At 39.8% G+C, this 24,665-nt stretch overlaps 1 protein-coding gene across 8 annotated transcripts in view; it reads left to right on the forward strand.

Moving 5' to 3' along the window:
- Stat92E (Signal transducer and transcription activator Stat92E) overlaps window positions 1-24,665 on the forward strand; it is a 119,572-nt gene that overhangs the window by 60,249 nt on the left and 34,658 nt on the right. For all 8 annotated transcript variants that reach the window (XM_071674622.1, XM_071674621.1, XM_071674615.1 and 5 more), the window contains 6 exons: window positions 1,949-2,077; window positions 3,975-4,090; window positions 8,095-8,209; window positions 11,352-11,529; window positions 17,803-18,013; window positions 24,273-24,395. In XM_071674622.1, coding sequence (XP_071530723.1) covers window positions 1,949-2,077; window positions 3,975-4,090; window positions 8,095-8,209; window positions 11,352-11,529; window positions 17,803-18,013; window positions 24,273-24,395 — 872 coding nt within the window. The remainder of the gene's footprint in view (window positions 1-1,948; window positions 2,078-3,974; window positions 4,091-8,094; window positions 8,210-11,351; window positions 11,530-17,802; window positions 18,014-24,272; window positions 24,396-24,665) is intronic.

The raw sequence follows: 24,665 nt of genomic DNA on the forward strand, positions 1-24,665 counted from the left end.
CCACGTATTCCCTGCGTGTCGTAGAAGGCGACTAAAAGGGGAGGGAGCGGGGGGCTGGAAATCCTCCCCTCTCACTTTTTTTTTTAATTTTCCAAAAGAGGGAACAGAGAAGGGGCCCAGGTGAGGATATTCCCTCAAGGGCCCAGTCCTCTGTTCTCAACGCTACCTCGCTAATGCGGGAAATGGCGAATAGTATGAAAGAAAAGAAAGAATATATATATATATGTATATATATATATATATATATACATTTCATTGTACTTGATCATCGTCTACTGCGTCATTGAAGTGGCGCCATGAAACAGACGAAGAAAGACCCTTCCACTCATATAAACGTATACATACATGCACATGCATATACATATATACATGCATATACATATATGCACATTTACATATTCATACTTGCCCTCATCCATTCCTGGTGCCACATGACCCCACAGGAAACACCATTGCCACCCCATGCGTCAGTGAGTTATCACTTGGAAACAGACAAAAAAAGGCCATATCTGCTCACAATTAAGCCAGTGGTTGTTCTGAGTGCACTGTTTTGAATGGTTTACTTTTGAGGGGGCAGATGACGTGGCTGGTGAGTCACAGTTTAATGTGGAACAGATGCATTGTGTGTATAGGATTGTTAGGGATTCTTTTCCTTGTCCAAATTTGGTGCCAGCTAGTGTTATGAAGGCATTTAGTATGGGTGTTGCTTCTGTATTGATGTTATTGTTGTGGGAAGTGAATGTTATGTGTGTTGTACACATACTTTGAAAACACACAAAACAGCTCTCAAAACTTTAATGGGTGGCCTAGCAACCACAAACTCAGTGCCTAAACAAAATAGTAATCCTCCCACTTCAATCTCACATCCATATGCTTGGCATTTAGCTTTATGCAGCCAGCACTAGGCCCTTCCCATCCAAACCACTCCATAACTAACTGCCTTCCCGCATATACAAGTAAACGGCTTATCCCTGCTTCAGCAACCTATAGTTATAGATCCCCCTTACCACTAAGAAACACAGCACTGATGAAACTTGTACACCAAAATGATTCAACATGCCACCCTGCCAGTGCACTCTTGAATACCACCCCATCTTTCGTATCTGCTTCACTGAACTTTTGGCAGCTCATCACCATTTATAACATATTAAGAAATTAGATTTTTCTGGAGTGTGCTGTGATTTAAAGTTACTTGCCAGTATAATGGCATTGATGATGAATAGGATTTTTTCTATTAATGGAGATTATTAAGATTTCACACAAGCCTTGCATAGCTCAGGATGGATGGTCTAATAAGGAAAATTAGTTGAAATCATTGGCTTAGAGATCTGTTGTGGACTTGTTGATGGTTTGGACAGATATGCCAGCTATTAATATTTTATTTCTTTAGAGTTCTTCTCCATGCTATCACTTGTTTTCTCTCCATTAGTTCTGTTGTCTTCTAGATTATTACTGTAATTCTTTTCTCAGGCTCCTTTGTCAATACATTTCTTACTGCCTTTTTTCTCAGGGAAAAAGAAAGAGTAGTATCATTCATGTAACCTTTGCTTTTTATTTATAGATGGGGATGGTGGGGAAAACTACTACCTATGTATCTCATGCATTCCATAGAAGGTAACTAAGAAGGGTGGGAGCAAGGACAAGAAATACTACCCTCCTGGGTTATTATTTCCATGTATCAATACTTTCCTTAGAAAGTAACTAAGAAGAGTGGGAGCAGGGGCAAGAAATTCTACCCTTCTGGGATTTTATTTCCAAGAATAGAAGCAGAGAAAAGGGGTAAGAGAGGATTTTCCCAAGTCTAGGTTGTATATTCCTGAACAGGAATATAAGAGAAGAAAAAATTGTTTCTTAAGTCTTGTGAAATGACAAGTTTTGATCAGGAAAATGTGAAACAAAACTTTTTGTGGTGTAATCAGTGATAAGTAGCTTTTTTATTAATTTTCAGGTGTGGACGCTTTCATTGCCAGTGGTGGTGATTGTTCATGGCAATCAGGAGCCTCATGCATGGGCAACAGTTTCATGGGACAATGCATTTGCAGAACAAGGACGAATACCTTTTACAGTTCCTGAAAAGGTGAGAACTGCTTTCATGTCATTGTATATTGATATGTTTAACTCTTTTGACCTGTTGAGAAAATGTATAGACAGTATAGACAGATGTAGATTCTTCTCGCAGTGTTCCGGATACTGTTGAAACGGCCATTTAAACACACTTAAGATGACTTACCTGCTGAATGCCCCCCAAACGTAGATATATGAATGCTGTGCTAATATATATGAAATGTACATTTAGGAATATAAAACAAATCAATAACATATAAATTGTTACTGACCAGGACTTAGGTAATATGCTTGTGAAGAGTTTGTGACCTTCAGCATTGATTTTGGTATGTTTTGCAGAAGTTAGGTCATGAGGGGACTCATCAGGTGTAACAAGTAAATCACTGACAGGTCATTGTCTCTTGACTTCACAAGCACTTGAGCTAAGACATGAGACTTGCTACAGAGTGTTGGGTAGAGATGGAAGGTGGAATGTCAGTGAGAGAGCAAGCACTGCTTGCTAGACTAGGGTTTATAACTGACTTGATGTAGTTTGCTTTTGCATACACTATAACTCTTTATAAGCATTTTCCTTTGGCTGGTGACATGATTAGCAGCACTTGCCAATCTTGTCTAAGACTTAAATCACTCTCACTATCTATGAAAGTCTGATTTTTGAACCCATTGGATCATGGGTAAGTAGATGTACTTTCGTGGAGTGTCTTGTGGGATGTCATCATCATCTAGGTTGTCATCCTTAGACTGGTTAGTGGTTCCAATGATTTCCATTGTTTCTTAGTATATTTGTTGCTCACTCCTCCTCATCAAGTCTACTCCCCACTGAACTTGCTCTTTTGGAAGAAATTACTTAACTATCAGATTTTCTCTTATGTATTTGTGGAGTGATGGAGGACTTTGATAACATGACTAGTAAAGAGCTGTATTATTCCAAAGAAATTAAACTGTAATATCCTCTCCACATGTGCAAGCCTTTCAAATGTACTCACACTTAGGTGTAGTGTTAAAGGTGTGATATTTCAACCTAAGAACATGGTGTTTACTACCATTAATAAGCAAATATGAATATGTATGAAATTAGAGTAGAATGCTGGCATTCTTTCCACAATTTTACAATCTCCCATTGTCACACATAACACTTGACAACACTTAACTCGCCAGTCATTCATTGTAAATCTCAATTTTCCTGTTGTGAGCTGTGTGGGCTAGTCTTGCCTTTAGGCAAAATGGCAGTAACAATAAATTCAAGTGGTAGGTAGGAACATTAGGCAGGAGCATTAGGTAGAAATGTTGGGTAGGAGTAGAAAGTAGGGACATTAGGCAGGAGCATAAGGTAGAAGTAGTAGGTTAGAACATTACATAGACACATTTGGTTGAAGTAGTGGGTAGGAATATTAGTTAGGAGCCTCTGGGAACTCTTGTGCTAGAGTTGCCCTCTGACAGTGGTATTTTAAGAGTGAGGCATTAAAGGCTAAGAAGAGATACTTGTATTCACCTGTAATGGAGACTTTTGCTATTGCCATCCCCTTGAGGGAATTCCCAGAGGGAAGTGTCATCAGTGATGTAAATAGTTAGATGTTCATATAAAGAAAGAAACAAGTCCTTCAATATCCTACCAGCACTTTTCCAGCCAGCCTCAGTTTGGGCTAAAGTGTAAATGGTGTAAAATTTCAAAATATATTCATGTTATTAACCATTAGTGCTATTCCTATGAATGATATGAATGTCAGTGGAACATTGGCACAGGTATTGTGCCTTTTTGAGAAAAATGAAATCTGAGTAACATTTGTTTGTATGACAGAACCTATAAGCTCCATATAAACAAGACAATTTGTCATGTGCTAGTCCTTTGTAGAACTGTCATCAGAGTTAATCATCTTTGCATCTTTTTTCATGTTTCTGTAATTTCTCAGGTACCATGGCCCCAGATTGCAGACATGTTGGATGCTAAGTTTAAATCTGCCACAGGACGAGGGTTGACTGAGGAAAATGTAAAGTTTTTAGCATGCAAAGCCTTCAGGTTAGACAGGTATGTTTTAAGTGGGCCATTGAATTCTTTTTGTGTGTTATAGTTTAAAATTTTGCTCATTTACCTTTACAGCATTTTATGTACTTTGGATACTGTTCTAAATAACGGAGTAAGTTTTATTACAATTTCTTCAATTTTTTTTAGTTTTTGATGTAATCTGTTTATTATGAAGATATTTTTATTTTATTATTATTATTTTATTATACTTTGTCCCTGTCTCCTGAATTAGCGAGGTAGCGCAAGGAAACAGATGAAAGAATGGCCCAACCCACCCACACATACACGTACATACATAAATGCCCACACACGCACATATACATACACAGACATATACATGTATACACATGTACATATCCATACTTGCCTTGTACATATCCATACTTGCTGCCTTCATCCATTCCATCACCACCCCACCACACATGAAATGGCACACCTTTCCATCTGCGTGCGCGTGAGGTAGCGCTAGGAAAAGACAGCATAGGCCATATTTGTTCACATTCAGTCTCTGGCTGTCGTGTGTAATGGACTGAAACTACAGCTCCCTCTCCACATTCAGGCCCTACAAAACTTTCCATGGTTTACCCCAGACGTTTTACATGCCCTAGTTCAATCCATAGACAGAACGTTGACCCCAGTATACCACATCGTTGCAATTCACTCTATTCCTTGCACGCCTTTCACCCTCCTGTATGTTCAGGCCCCAATCGCTCAAAATCTTTTTCACTCCGTCCTTCCACCTCCAATTTGGTCCCACTTCCAATTTGGTCTCCCACTTCTCCTCGTTCCCTCCACCTCTGTCACATATATCCTCATTGTCAATCTTTCCTCACTCATTCTCTCCATGTAACCAAACCATTTCAATACACCCTCTTCTGCTCTCTGAGTCACACTTTTTTTATTACCACACATCTCTCTTACCCTTTCATTACTTACTCAATCAAACCACCTCACACCACATATTATCCTCAAACATCTCATTTCCAACACATCCACCCTCCTCTGCACAACCCTATCTATAACCCACTCCTCACAACCGTGCAGCATTGTTGGAACCACTATTCTGTCAAACATACCCATTTTTTCTCCCCGAGATAACGTTCTTGCCTTCCACACATTCTTCAGTGCTCCCAGAACCTTCACCCCCTGCCCCACCCTGTGACTCACTTCCGCTTCCATGGTTTCATCCACTGCTAAATCCACTCTCAGATATCAGAACACTTCACTTCCTCCAGTTTTTCTTTATTCAAACTTACCTTCCAATTAACTTGGCCCTCAACCCTACTGAACCTAATAAACTTGCTCTTATTCACATTTACTCTCAGTTTTCTTCTTTCACACACTTTACCAAACTCAGTCACCGACTTCTGCAGTTTCTCACCCGAATCAGCCACCAACACTGTATCATCAGCGAACAGCAACTGACTCACTTCCCAAGCCCTCTCATCGACAACAGACTGCATAGTTGCCCCTTCACTCCAAAACTCTTGCCCTAACAACCCCATCCATAAACAAATTGAACAGCCAAGGAGACATGATTTTGTTTAACATTTTTATCATGAGAAGTGTAGATATAATAATCTATACAATCAGAGATATCGTACAAATGTAAGCTTCAGTAGTAATAGGAAGAATAAGAACAGTTGACCATTGAATATTCAGATGTCTTATATTTTTAGCATTGTGGTAATCAGCCAGACAGGATGTGTGTAGATTGTAAATATATGTTACTGAGTTGACCCAATAGGAATTAGGATTATTAGGTAAGAGCTTCTTCAAACACAGCACTAGACTTGCCCTCTGTCGGTGCCCTGTAATAAGGGTGAGGCACTAAAGGCTAAGAAGTGGCACTGGAGTTCTTTAGTTGGTGAGGCACTAAAGGCTAAGAAGTGGCACTGGAGTTCTTTAGTTGTGGAGACTCTGTTGCCATGGAACAGGCATCAGAGATATAGAAAGATAGATTATTTTGTAAATATTAAGGGACTCTGTGGTCTACAATTGGGAGTGGTGTTTCATGCCCCTTATATGAATTAAGTTTGCCTTTGATTCTCATGTTTGTGCAGATGATGACTAATTGAATTATGATTATGAACCAGATACAGTCCATATATCATGGAGACACCTGTGGGTAGGGATAAGTTAAATAAGTATACAAGTATAATGGTGGTGGGAGATTCAGGTGAGAAACCATAAAAGCTGGTTTCTGACTTTGGGAGAATGTGTGAAAGGAGAAAGGATGAGTAAAAGCAAGGTTATTAGGTTTAGTAGTGGAGATAGGTAGGATATTTGGAGTGTAAGTTTGTATGGAGGGGAGATAGAGGAAGTGGAGTTCTGTGTTTTAGATACCTGAAGTGAATATGGCAATGAACCATGAGAGCTGAATTAAGCCTTATGGTGGTTGAGGTCATGGGTGCATTAGGGAGTGTGTGGAAAGAGGTCATTTTTCATTTGAGAAACTACAGAAGCCAGTTCCTGAATTTATGTGAATGAAATTATTGTTATTAGGTTTAGCAGTGCAGAAAGACAGGTTATTAGGAGTGTGAGAGTGAATGGAGAGAACTTAAAGGAGGTGGAGTGTTTTAGATACCTGGGAGTGGATATGGCAGCAAATGGAACCATAGGAGCTGAAGTGAATCTTAGGGTTGGTGAGGGGGCAGAGGTCCAGTCCAGGGTGCATTGAGGAATGTGTGGAAATAGAAGATAATGTCTATAAGAGCAGAGATGGGTATGCTTGATGGTATAGTTGTCCTGTCAGTGCCGTAAGGATGCAAGGCTTGGGCCTTAGGTAGAAATGTAAATAAGTGGGTGGATGTCCTGAAAATGAAATGTTTGAGGACAGTATCTGATGTAAGGAGAGTTGATCAAATATAAAATGAATCAGGTAAGAGAAGGGTGTGGTCGTACAAGGAGTATCTTTTGAGAGCTGAAATGGTTTGGACATAAGAAGATGAGTAAGGAAAGGATGACAGAGAGGGTGTACATATCAGAATTGGAGGGAAAAAGGGAAAGTGGAGAATGAAGGAGGAGGTGAAAGAATAGAGTAAAAGATGCTTTGAGGTTTGGGGCTGAACATACTGGAGGGCGCAAGATGTGAAAGGGATAGAACAAATTGGAGCAGTGTGGTATGAAAGTGACAGAGCAAATTGGAGCAGTGTGATATATAAAGACAGTATACTGTCAGTGGGCTGAACCACAGAAAGGTCTTTAGGGCTTGGCTGTGGATGGGGGCTCTGGTTTCAGTGCATTATACTAGATAGTTTGAGAACAAATGTGAGCAAATGAAGCTTTTCTGTTCCTGAAGTACCCTAATGATACAAGAAATGGTGAACAAACATGGAAAAATATTTGTGTGCATGTCAAGATAGGTGAAAAATAAGCACTGTAGAGATGGATAATTTTCTTACTGTATTAGTATATTTGGAAGAATAAAGATGTAAGGAGGTTATGTGACGTGAAGAAATCATAAGAATTTGCAAGGATGAAAGTCTTTAAGGATGGTATGGTCATGTAGAATGTATGGCAGTTGATAGGATGGTCAAGAAGATATATTGCAGGACAGAAGAGAATAAAAAGAAGAGAGAGAAACTATAAATGCATTGGATAGATATAGTGAGAAATATAACTAGGGCTAGGAATATTTCTGTTGACAATAGATCAAATGCTATGGAAGTCTTATAAGCAAAGTGGCAAGAATGAAGACTTTGGTCTCTATTAATGAATCGACTTCATTTGTAAAGTTAGAAGTGCTTTTATAAGTGGATACTCGTTTTTCACTTCAACACACTGGACAGGGTTGATGATATAAAAAGAAAATTAGGTTGTGGAGTAGGGATTAGTGATGTAGCAGAGGCTCTGTACACTTGATCCATCCCACTGAATTGGGAATGAAGTGTTGATGATGGACTGTCTTTTGATAAAGTGCCTGTAAACTTAGGTATTTTTTACTAAATGTGTTTGATTTGCAAGTATTTTGGAAAATTAATCCTTTCACATTTTTTTCCTTACAGGAGTCCCCAGGTTCAGGACTTCACCAACATGTACTTATCATGGTCCCAATTTTGTAAGGAGCCTTTGCAAGAGCGCAGCTTTACTTTCTGGGAATGGTTCTTTGCAGTGATGAAGGTTGTAATCTTTTTTTCTGTATCCTTGAAACATTGTTGATTCTATTTTCACATAAGTGACAAAAGTGTGTAAGCTGCAGATTACATTTGCCATGGGAAACAGTGTAGTCTTTTTGTAGGAGTGTTGAATTGATGCATGATTCATTTTATGCTGTTCATGTCTGGATTCCTGATCTAATTTTTTGTCTCAGTGAATTTAGCTATTGGGCTAGACCTAATTTTCTTTTCCTGATACTCACCCGAAACCTGCTGTCACTTCTATTTTGTGTGGGTAGAACCTTAGGCACATTTGAGAATGCAATAGCATTGTTTTATATCCCTGAATATGATTTATCCATGAGCATTCATGCCCCCTTCAACCATTTAAAAATATTTGAGGCTGGTAGATGCTCATTCACTCTTTTTATTCTTTCCTGTCAGAATATTCATAGATTCTTTTTTCTTACTTCTTTGAAATGGTTTCAGCACCCTTATTATTTGAAATTGACTCAGTACCCATACAGCTATTGTCCCCTGCCCATGATGTCATGGTATAGAGTTAAGATGGTAATAAGCAAACATTCATCCACATTCATTTCTTATGGTTAACCGTTCCTGGATGTCAGCATCATTTAACCTTGAGAAGTGTTGGATGGGTATTGCTTGTTATGAATTATGAATTCTATTCTAAGAACTACCTGTTGACACCAGTGGCTTCAGCTGCCACAATATGCCCCCCGACTGTACTCTTTTAAGGTGGTTCAGACGAACCAGTACTGTTTGTTAATGTGAATCATGTTTTTTTTTCTGTTATGCTAGGTTTTTATATTTTTGTAATAATGTGATAACTCTAAGCATGTTTTACTTGTGTCTTACAATTATTTCATATCAGAGGTATAGTTTATTGACATGAGTTTTGATAAAACAGTTGAGGAAGGGATGATACTGAACAGTGTTTTAAGAGGCTGGGTGTTTTAAAGTTATTTGATTATAGTGTTACTGTGTACAGACTTGAGATTTGATAATATTCAAGAGGAAGAGTGTTATATTGAACTGCATTTAAGAGGCTGGGACAGTAATTCAGCAGGTTGAGATTTTGCAATAGGATGGATCGCAGAATGGTACCTTTCGAGAATTAAGTTCACTGTTATTGGTTTAACTGTTCAGAAGTTGTTAAAGTGGAGATCAGCTCGTAACCCTGTGTTGTCAGAATGGAGGGCAAAGACAGACCTTTAGGCCAAAGTTTCCATGCCTCATTTAGTGTACAGATTATTACATTATGGAAACTAAGTTAATGGGTGTTTACTCAAAAGAAATTCTTGTGATACCTCTTAGGATTGTGTCTTTATAGAACATTAGCAGAGCTTTAACTGTTTTCATGTTAAAAACTCCCTATGGTTGCTGATGTGGTGTGTGACATCTACTTAGGTCAAGATCATTTGGTAACTCTGTGCTCTCTTTTTGGTTGGGAGACAAAGACAAACCTCAAATCCTAAGGTCCCATACCAAGTGTAGTATAGTGACAATACATTAGGGGAGCCAAGCTGAAGGCCATATACCCAGATGAAATCTTTTGTGATACTTTTTGAGGCTGTTCATGGAAATTCAGCAAAGATTTGATTGTCCTCTGTATATGGTACCCTAGTTGTTGTTATAATGATCATCTCGTAAGCATGTTTTATTAGTAGTGGGGATAGAAGCAAACCCTGAGACATGCCTAGATTAGTTTACTGTTGAAATAAAAGGAACCAAATTAGATGATGTCTGTCAAAAGGGACGTCTTTGGATTCCGTTTGGGATAATTCATGTATGAAACCTCAGTGAGGCTTTGATAATCTTCAGTTCACTTTGATAATCCTCAATTCACATAATCATAGATGCTCCTGGTGTACTACTGTGTGACTTTTCAGTAAGTAGTGATCATTCTACAACCCACTATTGATGAATGGTTAGTGAAGACGGACAACTTGGCTTAAGGTTCCTTTGCCCCTGTTAGTGAATGATAATACAAGGTTGTCCTAACCCTCTGGAATCTTTGCTGTCTCACATGGTATTGGTCAATATGGAACCAAAACACTGCTTGGTTGTATATTTTGTTATTATACTTTGTCGCTGACTCCCGTGTTAACGAGGTAGCGCAAGGGAACAGAGGAAAGCCCACCCACATACACATGTATGTACATAAATGCCCACACATTAACATATACATACCTATACATTTCACCATATACATACACGGACATATACATATATACACATGTACATGTTCATCCTTGCTGCCATCATCCATTCCCGTTGCCACCCCATAACACATGAAATGGCACCCCCTCCTCCCGTGTGTGCACAAGGTAGCGCCAGGAAAAGACAACAAAGGTCACATTTGTTCATACTCAGTCTCTAGCTGTCATGTGTGATGCACTGAAACCAGAGCTCCCTTTCCACATCCAGGCCCCACAAAACTTTCCATGATTTATCCCAGACGCTTCACATGCCCTGGTTCAATCCATTGACAGCATGTCGACCCCAGTATAACACATTGTTCCAATTCACTCTATTCCTTGCATGCCTTTCACCCTCTTCTAAGTTCAGGCCCTGATCGCTCAGAGTATATCCTGACCCATCTATCACCATGTTGTCTTGAAAACACAGTTGTATAATATGATGAGAGTGGTCTAGATATCTTAGTTGCACTTTATGTGTGGAATACTCTCAGATACTCTGAAAAAGCATTACCATAAGTTTGACATTACAATTAACGAGAACATAATTCTCAAAATACCTGTAAAATGCATTATACATGACAGCTAGAGATTGGGTGTGAACAAATGTGGCCTTTGTTGTCTTTTCCTAGTGCTACCTCGGGTGCTTGTCGGGGGAAGGGGTTGTCATTTCATGTGTGGTGGGGTGGCGACGGGAATGAATAAAGGCAGTAATTATGAATTATGTACATGTGTATATATGTATATGTCTGTGTATGTATATATATGTATATGTTGAAATGTGTAATAATCACATCATCAGGGAGACACAGGAGACACAAGGTCTGTCTTGGACAATCGCATGTTTACCAAAGGTGACTTTTCACATTTATTTGACTACATGCAGGCAGAGTCCAGTTACACTTGTACTGATTACAAGGAGTAATAATTTTTTCTGTTTTGAAGGTTACAAGAGAGCACTTGCGCCACCCCTGGAATGATGGGTCTATCATGGGTTTTGTTGGTCGTCGTCAAGCAGAAGAAATGTTAAAGAACTCCAAATCAGGCACTTTCCTACTGCGCTTCTCAGATTCAGAGCTTGGAGGTGTCACAATTGCTTGGATGTATGAAGATAATGGAAAGGGTGGGTTTTCTCATTTTCTCTGATCTGTCATTGGAAAAGTGTTGCTTGTTTCTGTTGTATGATTATGGTAGCCAAACTGTCATGTATGCTTTTTAATGGTCAATCTTTGGATATTTAGCTTTCAGTATTATGGAGATGGCTAGAACTGGTGTTTTTAGGAAGATTTTGCAGAGGTTACCCTATTCTAAATTTAGGAAGCGATATATATGTGTTTGATTGGGTACTTATTATATAGTTGGTATGCATATATTTGTATATGCATATAAATACAATAAACTCAGTTGTATAAGATGATCATATACATGGGAGAGTGCATGTTTAGTGCCATCATATAAAGGCAAGAGAGACAAAGGTGGAGAGTTCATATTATAGAGGTATGATGTTGCTAAGTGTACCTGGTAAGTTATATGAGAGAATGGTGATTGAGAGGATGGTAACATGCACAAAGGAACAAAATGATTGAAGGAACAATAGAAGATGTATGATCAAGTTGTGATTGCAGGAATGATAGAGGATGTATGGATTAAGTGCTTGCTTTGAAAAATATGTGTACATGGCATTTATGGATGTTGAGAAGGCTTATGGTAGGATTTATAGAGATGCTTTGTGGAGGATGTTACAAGTATATGGTATAGGAGAAAACTACTAGAAGCAGCAAGGAGTTTTTATCAGAGGAGTAGGACAAGTTTGTGATTAGGTAGATAGTAGTTTCAGATGAAGGTGGGTCTGCACCAGGGGTGTGTTTATGCTTGGGGTAATGAGGGAGACAAATCAGAGAGTCTTGGAAAGAGGGAAAGAGGGGTAGTTAAGGAGTCGGTTAAGGTTAAGGGGGTTGGAGGTGTGTCAGTTGTTGTTTGTTAATGACAGGGGCCTGGTGGGAGATTTGAGTGAGAAACTTCAGAAGTTGGTGCCTGAGTTTGGGAGTGTGTGCAAGGAGAAAGTTGAGAGTAAATGTGACTAAAAGTAATGTTATTAGATGTAGCACTGGAGAGAGGCAAGTTTGTTGGGGTGTAAGTTTGAATGGATAAAACTTGGTGGAAGTGATGTGTTTTAGATACCTGGGAGTGGACTTGGCAGTGAGAGGAATCATGCAAGTTGAGGTGAGCCGTAGGGTGAATGAAGGGGTGAAAATTCTGGGAGCATTAAGGAATGTATGGAAAGAGATGTCTTTGTCTGGGGGGGTGAAGATGGGTATGTTTAAAGGTATGATAGTTCCGATGGTGTTGTATGGATATGAGACTTGGGCGATATATGAGAACGTATGAGAGTGAGTGCGTTGTAAATGAAATGTTTAAGGACAGTACATGATGTGAGGAGGGATGGTTAAGTAAGAGATGATAAGGTAAAGAAGTGTGGTAATAAAAAGAATATGGTTGAGAGAGCTTAAGAGGATGTGTTAAAATGCTTTGGACACATGGAGAGAATGAGTGTGGAGAGGTTGACAAAAGATGAAGAGAATGAGTGTGGAGAGGTTGGCAAAGAGAATATATGGGTCAGAAGTGGAAGAGAGGAGAGTGGAGTTACCAGACTGGAGATAGGTTGATTGAGTGAGAAAGATTTTGAACACTTACGGTCTGAACATGCAGGTAGGTGGAAAACATGCATGGGCTAGAATGAACTAGAGTGATGTAGTATGTAGGGGGTGACTTGCTGTAACTAGACTGGACCTGGGCATGGTATATAGTAGGTGACTTGCTGTCACTGGACTGAACCAGGATATATGAAGCAGCCAGTAGATAGCATGGAAGGGGCTGTGGATGGGTAGCTGTAGTTTTAATGCATTACACTTTACATCTAGAGAATGGATATGAGTGAAAGGGGCCTTTTCTTCATCTGTTCCAGGCACTATCTTGCTAATGTGGGAAACTGTGAACAGGTATGAAAGAGAAAAAAAATGTTTTTGATTTGAAATTCTTGTTATATTGACTGATATATTAATGTTTTTCAGTTGAAGATTGTTTCTCTTTTGACATTTTCTGTATGAAGTAGGTGATTCATATGTCAGGCTGTGCTCATTTGCTTTCTAGCTATATATCTTTATGTTTCTGATGCCTGTTCCCTCTGGGAACTCCCTTGAGGGGGTGGCCATGGCTGAAGAGTCTCCATAGCTGGTGAACTCCAATGCCACTTTTTAGCCTTTAGTGCCTAACCCTTAACAGGTCCCTGGCAGATCACAACTCTAGCACAGTATTTTCAGAGGCTCCTTCATAATGTTCCTTCCAACTACTATTGCCTAATGTTTCAGCCTACTACTTCTAACCAATGTTTCAGCCTACTACTTATTCCTAATGCTCCTAGCTGATGTTCCTACCTACTACTTCTACCTAATGTATCTGCCTAATGCTTCTGTCTAATGCTCCTTCATACTATTTCTATTTCTACACCATTTTACTAAAAGGCAGGGCTAGTGCATAGTACTCTGCAGAAAATTTAGAGATAGGAAAAATGAGTTGTTAGGTGTTATGTGTGACAAGGAGAGATTATATGTTTGTGGACAGAACCTTCTTCATTTAAAAGGAATTGTTGGGAATGTTTGATTTTTTGAGATTTTTCACTTCTTTAAACTACTGTTATGCCAGAAAGTTCAAATTTTTCCATATCCTGAAGTTTACTTACACCTGCTTGCATTTCCTAACACTAACACAATCTGTCTTTGCTTTGGTTCCAGATATCTTGGAACTGATTTTTTTTTATAGAAAATAAGGTTTAAATCAAGCATCCTTAGTAGAAAACAGAATTTTCATCAACATTAGATATCCTCTTGGCTCTTAGTTTGTGTTTCATGATACCAGGAAATTTGGGGACAAGGGCGAGAGAGAGTGAAAGGAGTTCAAACAGCAACAGACTGTGGAATTATGGAATGGATCAGAAACAGAAAGTTTTGGATGGAAAGATTAGAAAAGCAAACAAATAACTAAAGGGAAAGTTTCTGTGAATTTTTAAGTGTGGAAGTGCAAATAATGTCTGTAATGGAATTTGAGGGTAAGAATTTGTTTTGGTCTTTTTTTTTTTTTTTTTTTTTTTATACTTTGTCGCTGTCTCCCGCGTTTGCGAGGTAGCGCAAGGAAACAGACGAAAGAAATGGCCCAACCCCCCCCCATACACATGTACATACACACGTCCACACACGCAAATATACATACCTACACAGCTTTCCATGGTTTACCCCAGACGCTTCACATGCCTTGATTCAATCCACTGACAGCACGTCAACCCCTGTATACCACATCGCTCCAATTCACTCTATTCCTTGCCCTCCTTTCACCCTCCTGCATGTTCAGGCCCCGATCACACAAAATCCTTTTCACTCCATCTTTCCACCTCCAATTTGGTCTCCCTCTTCTCCTCGTTCCCTCCACCTCCGACACATATATCCTCTTGGTCAATCTTTCCTCACTCATTCTCTCCATGTGCCCAAACCATTTCAAAACACCCTCTTCTGCTCTCTCAACCACGCTCTTTTTATTTCCACACATCTCTCTTACCCTTACGTTACTTACTCGATCAAACCACCTCACACCACACATTGTCCTCAAACATCTCATTTCCAGCACATCCATCTTCCTACGCACAACTCTATCCATAGCCCACGCCTCGCAACCATACAACATTGTTGGAACCACTATTCCTTCAAACATACCCATTTTTGCTTTCCGGGATAATGTTCTCGACTTCCACACATTTTTCAAGGCTCCCAAAATTTTCGCCCCCTCCCCCACCCTATGATCCACTTCCGCTTCCATGGTTCCATCTGCTGACAGATCCACTCCCAGATATCTAAAACACTTCACTTCCTCCAGCCTCTCACCATTCAAACTCACCTCCCAATTGACTTGACCCTCAACCCTACTGTACCTAATAACCTTGCTCTTATTGACATTTACTCTTAACTTTCTTCTTCCACACACTTTACCAAACTCCGTCACCAGCTTCTGCAGTTTCTCACATGAATCCGCCACCAGCGCTGTATCATCAGCGAACAACAACTGACTCACTTCCCAAGCTCTCTCATCCCCAACAGACTTCATACTTGCCCCTCTTTCCAAAACTCTTGCATTTACCTCCCTAACAACCCCATCCATAAACAAATTAAACAACCATGGAGACATCACACACCCCTGCCGCAAACCTACATTCACTGAGAACCAATCACTTTCCTCTCTTCCTACACGTACACATGCCTTACATCCTCGATAAAAACTTTTCACTGCTTCTAACAACTTGCCTCCCACACCATATATTCTTAATACCTTCCACAGAGCATCTCTATCAACTCTATCATATGCCTTCTCCAGATCCATAAATGCTACATACAAATCCATTTGCTTTTCTAAGTATTTCTCACATACATTCTTCAAAGCAAACACCTGATCCACACATCCTCTACCACTTCTGAAACCACACTGCTCTTCCCCAATCTGATGCTCTGTACATGCCTTCACCCTCTCAATCAATACCCTCCCATATAATTTACCAGGAATACTCAACAAACTTATACCTCTGTAATTTGAGCACTCACTCTTATCCCCTTTGCCTTTGTACAATGGCACTATGCAAGCATTCCGCCAATCCTCAGGCACCTCACCATGAGTCATACATACATTAAATAACCTTACCAACCAGTCAACAATACAGTCACCCCCTTTTTTAATAAATTCCACTGCAATACCATCCAAACCTGCTGCCTTGCCGGCTTTCATCTTCCGCAAAGCTTTCACTACCTCTTCTCTGTTTACCAAATCATTTTCCCTAACCCTCTCACTTTGCACACCACCTCGACCCAAACACCCTATATCTGCCACTCTGTCATCAGACACATTCAACAAACCTTCAAAATACTCACTCCATCTCCTTCTCACATCACCACTACTTGTTATCACCTCCCCATTTACGCCCTTCACTGAAGTTCCCATTTGCTCCCTTGTCTTACGCACCCTATTTACCTCCTTCCAGAACATCTTTTTATTCTCTCTAAAATTTACTGATAGTCTCTCACCCCAACTCTCATTTGCCCTTTTTTTCACCTCTTGCACCTTTCTCTTGACCTCCTGTCTCTTTCTTTTATACTTCTCCCACTCAATTGCATTTTTTCCCTGCAAAAATCGTCCAAATGCCTCTCTCTTCTCTTTCACTAATACTCTTACTTCTTCATCCCACCACTCACTACCCTTTCTAAACAGCCCACCTCCCACTCTTCTCATGCCACAAGCATCTTTTGCGCAATCCATCACTGATTTCCTAAATACATCCCATTCCTCCCCCACTCCCCTTACTTCCATTGTTCTCACCTTTTTCCATTCTGTACACAGTCTCTCCTGATACTTCTTCACACAGGTCTCCTTCCCAAGCTCACTTACTCTCACCACCTTCTTCACCCCAACATTCACTCTTCTTTTCTGAAAACCCATACTAATCTTCACCTTAGCCTCCACAAGATAATGATCAGACATCCCTCCAGTTGCACCTCTCAGCACATTGACATCCAAAAGTCTCTCTTTCGCACGCCTGTCCATTAACACGTAATCCAATAACGCTCTCTGGCCATCTCTCCTACTTACATAAGTATACTTATGTATATCTCGCTTTTTAAACCAGGTATTGGTCTTATTTCATTCATATCTATTTGTAGACTTCAGTTACTTTTTGGTACACCATTCCTTTTGTGAAGAATTTTGTCTGTAAAAGTACTTTGTCTCAATTACAGTAAGACATTTGCCCAGAAGTTGGTATCAATTGCTACAAGTGAAACCAGACTGATCTAGTTTAATAAGATAACTGCTTAGTGTAAGATTTTCTGTGACCTTTATAGATTTGAATACCTTTATTGAAATAACTCTTAAACCATCTCTTTTTCAAAGTTAAACTAGATGTGGTAGTGATGGGTACCATTGCCAAGTGCCTTGATGTAACTTTTGTTATATTTTAAGGATTGCACAAATTATCTTGTAAACTTGACTGCTCTTTTCTATTAACTTTCATTAATGAAATATAACATGAAGATAACATTCGTGCAGGCTGTGAAAATGAGTTCAAGAAAGCTCCAACAATCAGTTTGTTCCCTGCCATAAACCCAAATGGACTCCAGCTGTACTTATTTATTTTATGGTATTGGGACCCCATGCAATACTTGTTTAGTTTTCCTTTACCTGCCTTCATTTAGATTTTATGTGGGAAATTTATTTTACATAAATAACAGTTCATGATTTTTGAAAATCACTTTTCATTTTTTTCCCCAAAGTTTTACTTAATCTCTTGTAACACTTTTATCCTCAGCTGGTGATGTGTTCATGCTACAGCCATTCACTAGTAAAGCCTTTTCCATCCGTCCATTAGCTGATGTGATTGCTGATCTGAAATATCTCCTCTATTTGTATCCAAATATTCCTAAGGAGCAAGCTTTTGGAAAATACTATACACCCATAGGAGAGCAGCAGCCAACCAACAATGGCTATGTTAAGCCCCATCTCATTACTCATGTCCCTGGGTAAGTCATCAAGATTTGATCTTCGAAGCTACTCTCAGGCCTTTTGAAATAGATTAGTTAATGTGTTGACTTCGTGATGAAAGCAGAAAAAAAGAATATTTTTCAGAGATTTGAACAGCCTGAAGTAAAGTAATAGTTTACTGTTTTCACTATGGTATGATGTAAGGATCTACTTGTGATTTAAGTTTGAAGTTTTTTCAGTAAAATGTAAAATTAGTTTGAATTTTTTTGGTGAAATTAAGTTTCCTTTTGAAAATACCCAAAAATGCACTGAATTTATTATATGGCATTGCTTTTTATGCATATATATGTATTCTGCGAAAGATGAAAGCCGGCAAGGCATTAGGTTTGGATGGTATTGCAGTGGAATTTATTAAGAAAGGGGGTGACTGTATTGTTGACTGGTTGGTAAGGTTATTTAATGTATGTATGACTCATGGTGAGGTGCCTGAGGATTGGCGGAATGCGTGCATAGTGCCATTGTACAAAGGCAAAGGGGATAAGAGTGAGTGCTCAAATTACAGAGGTATAAGTTTGTTGAGTATTCCTGGTAAATTATATGGGAGGGTATTGATTGAGAGGGTGAAGGCATGTACAGAGCATCAGATTGGGGAAGAGCAGTGTGGTTTCAGAAGTGGTAGAGGATGTGTGGATCAGGTGTTTGCTTTGAAGAATGTATGTGAGAAATACTTAGAAAAGCAAATGGATTTGTATGTAGCATTTATGGATCTGGAGAAGGCATATGATAGAGTTGATAGAGATGCTCTGTGGAAGGTATTAAGAATATATGGTGTGGGAGGCAAGTTGTTAGAAGCAGTGAAAAGTTTTTATCGAGGATGTAAGGCATGTGTATGTGTAGGAAGAGAGGAAAGTGATTGGTTCTCAGTAAATGTAGGTTTGCAGCAGGGGTGTGTGATGTCTCCATGGTTGTTTAATTTGTTTATGGATGGGGTTGTTAGGGAGGTGAATGCAAGAGTTTTGGAAAGAGGGGCAAGTATGAAGTCTGTTGTGGATGAGAGAGCTTGGGAACTGAGTCAGTTGTTGTTCGCTGATGATACAACACTGGTGGCTGATTCATGTGAGAAACTGCAGAAGCTGGTGACTGAGTTTGGTAAAGTGTGTGAAAGAAGAAAGTTAAGAGTAAATGTGAATAAGAGCAAGGTTATTAGGTACAGTAGGGTTGAGGGTCAAGTCAATTGGGAGGTAAGTTTGAATGGAGAAAAACTGGAGGAAGTAAAGTGTTTTAGATATCTGGGAGTGGATCTGGCAGCGGATGGAACCATGGAAGCGGAAGTGAATCATAGGGTGGGGGAGGGGGCGAAAATCCTGGGAGCCTTGAAGAATGTGTGGAAGTAGAGAACATTATCTCGGAAAGCAAAAATGGGTATGTTTGAAGGAATAGTGGTTCTAACAATGTTTTATGGTTGCGAGGCGTGGGCTATGGATAGAGTTGTGTGCAGGAGGGTGGATGTGCTGGAAATGAGGTGTTTGAGGACAATGTGTGGTGTGAGGTGGTTTGATCGAGTAAGTATGACATTCACTCCACATCACTGGCATCAACACAACAGCAACACACAAACTAAATGGCACCAGATTTGGACAAGAATCCTATAGAATCAATTCATCTGCTCTACTTTAAACTAAGCCTCACCTCCCTGGTTTTACAAGCACCCTCTTAAATGCAAATATAACAAAGCTGCAAACCAAAATAGTGCACTCAGAACAATCATTTGCGGCAGGGGTGTGTGATGTCTCCATGGTTGTTTAATTTGTTTATGGATGGGGTTGTTAGGGAGGTGAATGCAAGAGTTTCGGAAAGAGGGGCAAGTATGAAGTCTGTTGTGGATGAGAGAGCTTGGGAAGTGAGTCAGTTGTTGTTTGCTGATGATACAGCGCTGGTGGCTGATTCATGTGAGAAACTGCAGAAGCTGGTGACTGAGTTTGGTAAAGTGTGCAAAAGAAGAAAGTTAAGAGTAAATGTGAATAAGAGCAAGGTTATTAGGTACAGTAGGGTTGAGGGTCAAGTCAATTGGGAGGTAAGTTTAAATGGAGAAAAACTGGAGGAAGTAAAGTGTTTTAGATATCTGGGAGTGGATCTGGCAGTGGATGGAACCATGAAAGCGGAAGTGGATCATAGGGTGGGGGAGGGGGCGAAAATCCTGGGAGCCTTGAAGAATGTGTGGAAGTCGAGAACATTATCTCGGAAAGCAAAAATGGGTATGTTTGAAGGAATAGTGGTTCCAACAATTTTGTATGGTTGCGAGGCGTGGGCTATGGATAGAGTTGTGCGCAGGAGGGTGGATGTGCTGGAAATGAGATGTTTGAGGACAATGTGTGGTGTGAGGTGGTTTGATCGAGTAAGTAACGTAAGGGTAAGAGAGATGTGTGGAAATAAAAAGAGTGTGGTTGAGAGAGCAGAAGAGGGTGTTTTGAAATGGTTTGGGCACATGGAGAGAATGAGTGAGGAAAGATTGACCAAGAGGATATATGTGTCGGAGGTGGAGGGAACGAGGAGAAGTGGGAGACCAAATTGGAGGTGGAAAGATGGAGTGAAAAAGATTTTGTGTGGTCGGGGCCTGAACATGCAGGAGGGTGAAAGGCGGGCAAGGAATAGAGTGAATTGGATCGATGTGGTATACCGGGGTTGACGTGCTGTCAGTGGATTGAATCAGGGCATGTGAAGCGTCTGGGGTAAACCATGGAAAGTTGTGTGGGGCCTGGATGTGGAAAGGGAGCTGTGGTTTCGGGCATTATTGTATGACAGCTAGAGACTGAGTGTGAATGAATGGGGCCTTTGTTGTCTTTTCCTAGTGCTACCTCGCACACATGAGGGGGGAGGGGGATGGTATTCCATGTTTGGCGAGATGGCGATAGGAATGAATAAAGGCAGACAGTGTGAATTGTGTGCATGGGTATATATGTATGTGTCTGTGTGTGTATATATATGTGTACATTGAGATGTATAGGTATGTATATTTGTGTGTGTGGACGTGTATGTATATACATTGTGTATGGGGGTGGGTTGGGCCATTTCTTTCGTCTGTTTCCTTACGCTACCTCGCAAACGCGGGAGACAGCGACAAAGCAAAATAAAAAAAAATAATAATAAATATATGTATTCTCATTTACCTCCCTCATCACCCCATTAAACAACAATGGTGACAACACACACCTTTGGCATAGACCAATCTTCACTTGGAAACATTTACTCTCCTTTCCTCTTGCTTGTACACAAGCCTTACACCCTTGATGAAAATATCTCATTGCTTTTAGAAGCTTACCACCCACACCATATATTTGAAGACCTTCTACAATGCATTTCTATCAATCTTATTGTATGCCTTCTCCAGATCCATAAATGCCACATACAAATTCATCTTTTTCTGTAAATATTTCTCACATTTTATAAAGTAAACACCTGATCCACTCATCCTCTACCACATCTGAAACCACATTGCTCATCCCCAATCTGATGCTCTGTACTTGCTTTCATCCTCTAACTCAATACCCTCACATACAACTTACCAGGTATACTCAACAAACTTATACCTACCTCTTTGGTGTGAAAACATAACTTTATCCTCTTTCCCTTTGTACACTGGCACCATGCATACATTCTGCCAATCCACAGGGACCTTCATACATATGTTGAATATTCTTACCTACCAGTATTCCCTTTCCTGATGAATTCAGCTACAATACCATATGCTCTAGCCACCTTGTTGCTTTTCACCGTGCAAAAGGCTTTCACCATGTCTTCTCTTTTCAGCTAACTACTCTCCATGACTCTCATTAAGCATACCATCCCAACCCAAACATCCTACATCTGCCATTCATATCTGTAAACTTTTTCAACAGTCCTTTAGAATTCTCACTATGTCTTATCCTTACTGCATCACTACCTTTTATTACTTCCCCTTTTTCCCCCCTTCACCAGTGTTCCCATTGGGGATAGGGGAGAAAGACTACTTCCCATGTATTTCCTTCATGTCGTAGAGCAGAACTAAAATGGGTGGGAGTGGGTAGCTGGAGTGCCTCCTGTCCTGTTTTCACTTTTCCAAAGGAAGGAACAGAGAATGGTGCCAAGTGTGGATTTTCCCTCTAAGGCTTAGTCCTCTGTTCATGATGTTACCTCGCTAACACGGGAAATGGCAAATATGCATGGATACTATTTCCCATGTGGCGGGGTAGCAACAGGAATGGATGAAGACATGCAAGTATGAATATGTACGTGTAAATATGTGTCGGAGGAGGTGGAGGGAACAAGGAGAAGAGGGAGACCAAATTGGAGGTGGAGAGATGGAGTGAAAAAGATTTTGTGTGATCGGGGCCTGAACATGCAGGAGGGTGAAAGGAGGGCAAGGAATAGAGTGAATTGGAGCGATGTGGTATACTGGGGCTGACGTGCTATCAGTGGATTGAATCAAGGCATGTGAAGCGTCTGGGGTAAACCATGGAAAGCTGTGTAGGTATGTATATTTGCGTGTGTGGACGTATGTATATACATGTGTATGGGGGGGGGTTGGGCCATTTCTTTCGTCTGTTTCCTTGCGCTACCTCGCAAACGCGGGAGACAGCGACAAAATATAAAAAAAAAAAAAAAATATATGTCCATTTATGTATATGTTGATATGTATATGTACGTAATGTGTGTATATGGTTGTTTACATATATATATGTCTGTATATAAGTGGTTGGGCCATTCTTCATCTTTTTCCTGGTGCCACTCTGCTGATGCGGGAAACAGCAATTAAGTGTAATGAATGAATAGATGTTTTTGTAGGCTTTTGTAATTTTCTACACTGTACAGTCCATAGTGTTTTTATAAGTAATTAGGAAAACAGTGTAGACACCAGTTGTTTTGAACTATTTCTCTTACTGAGCGTATTGCACCATTTTCAGATATATTTACAATAAACTCTCTATTTAACGGACCTTGATATAATGGATTTCTGATTTAATAGACAAGTAATGATAGAGTACATTATTAATAATATTAAAAGTGAAAAATCTCAAATGCTGCATGATGTGCATTTCATATTGCACTTGTTTTTGGTAGTGTGGGGTAGATGCTTGTTTTGGTCTAAGTCTGTTTCAAGCTATTGTACGGTCAGGTTGTATAAAGTGTTTCTGTTATTTCAGAATTATTTGATTAATTAGATGATTTTGCAGTCCTTACAATTTAAAACGGCATCAAGCGATTGTGAAAGGTTCAGTGAAAGCAGGCTGTCCATTCTCACTTTATTATGAAGAAGCATCCTTTCACAAGAGAGGGGTGGCATCACCTCAGTCTCAGTCTGGTTCCTGCCTCCAACTGCCCAGTGAGCGTTCCCACACCTGCCACCCAACTTTCGTACCACACACTAAACCCTAAAGTGATAGAAGAGTTAAAAGAAAGTCTGTGAACTTAAATGTGGCTCAGAAATAGGTTACATTAGATTTAACAGACTTTTGGCAGTAATGGACATGCCTTTCCCCCAATTAGTCCATTAAATCGAGGGTTTATTGTACTGTAAATACTGTGAATTTATTTAAGTGGTAACATATCATGGTCTTCCATGCCTGATGTACTAATAGGGAAGTGTTTTTCTATGCAAGTTGTAAACCTTACCTTCCAGGATATTCCAGTTATAGATTATGATGTACTTCTGTTTGCCCTTCGTAAAGTACAGCCACAGTATTTTCAGCCAGTCACAGTAGTTTATATCCTTGACTGTCTCTGTGGGATGCAAAAGGTCTTTCCACACTTTCAAACTGTAGCTTTGTCTGCAATAAAAGGTCTAGCTGGCGCAACTTGATATTCTATTTGGGAGAGTATTAATACCTTGAAAAATGACATTACTGATTTCAACTGTTTTATCTTGAAGGTCTGTTAATTCCAGCAAACTATCTTTTAGCTAGAGGCAGATATGGTTCTTTTATGTTCACCAAAGGTAACTCATTAGATGGTATGACCCTTAGGTATTTTACAATGTTCTTTTGTAATTTGATGGTGTACATTTCTGCCCAACAAGCAAACACTAAGTGGCACTATACCGAGAATGTGGATGTAGAAGAGGCAGTAGTTAATGAAAGGCATTTTCTTTATTCTCACTTGAGAGTGCTTCTCTGGAAAACCAAGGCCTGCATATATACTACTTTCTAGTTAATACTGAGTTTTATGACCACTACTCTCAGACATGACCAAAATCAGCATATGTAAACCATCTCTTTTTGAAAGGCTCGAAATTAGGTTAATGTAAATTGGATTCTTTTTCAGGTGGTCAGGTGCAGGGTCAATGGACTCCTATCCCAATACACCACAACCAATGTACCCAATGCATGATGGTGGCATGGGTGACCCTCCGTCCGTCAGTTCAAACCCCTCCGACTGTGTGTCCACGTAAGTAAAAGAATTTCTTGTTGGTGGACTTTAAACTTTTAAATGTTTTCTCAAATGTCTGTACAACTTCACCGCAAGTTTGTTTAAATGCATTGTGTTTTTACCAAAATAACTGTGATAATTTTGCTTATTTAGTTGTAGAACAAAGTAAGTGTGCTTGAGAAAAATTTGAACACGTTGCCACACATATAACATTGCATGTTTCCCTATAGTAACAACAACACTTAGTGCCCATGGTGCTGTTAGTTTATCAAAATAGCATTTAAACTA

This window comes from Panulirus ornatus, chromosome 20 (genome assembly GCF_036320965.1).
Source record: "Panulirus ornatus isolate Po-2019 chromosome 20, ASM3632096v1, whole genome shotgun sequence".
In the NCBI taxonomy this organism is placed as follows: Eukaryota; Metazoa; Arthropoda; class Malacostraca; order Decapoda; family Palinuridae; genus Panulirus; species Panulirus ornatus.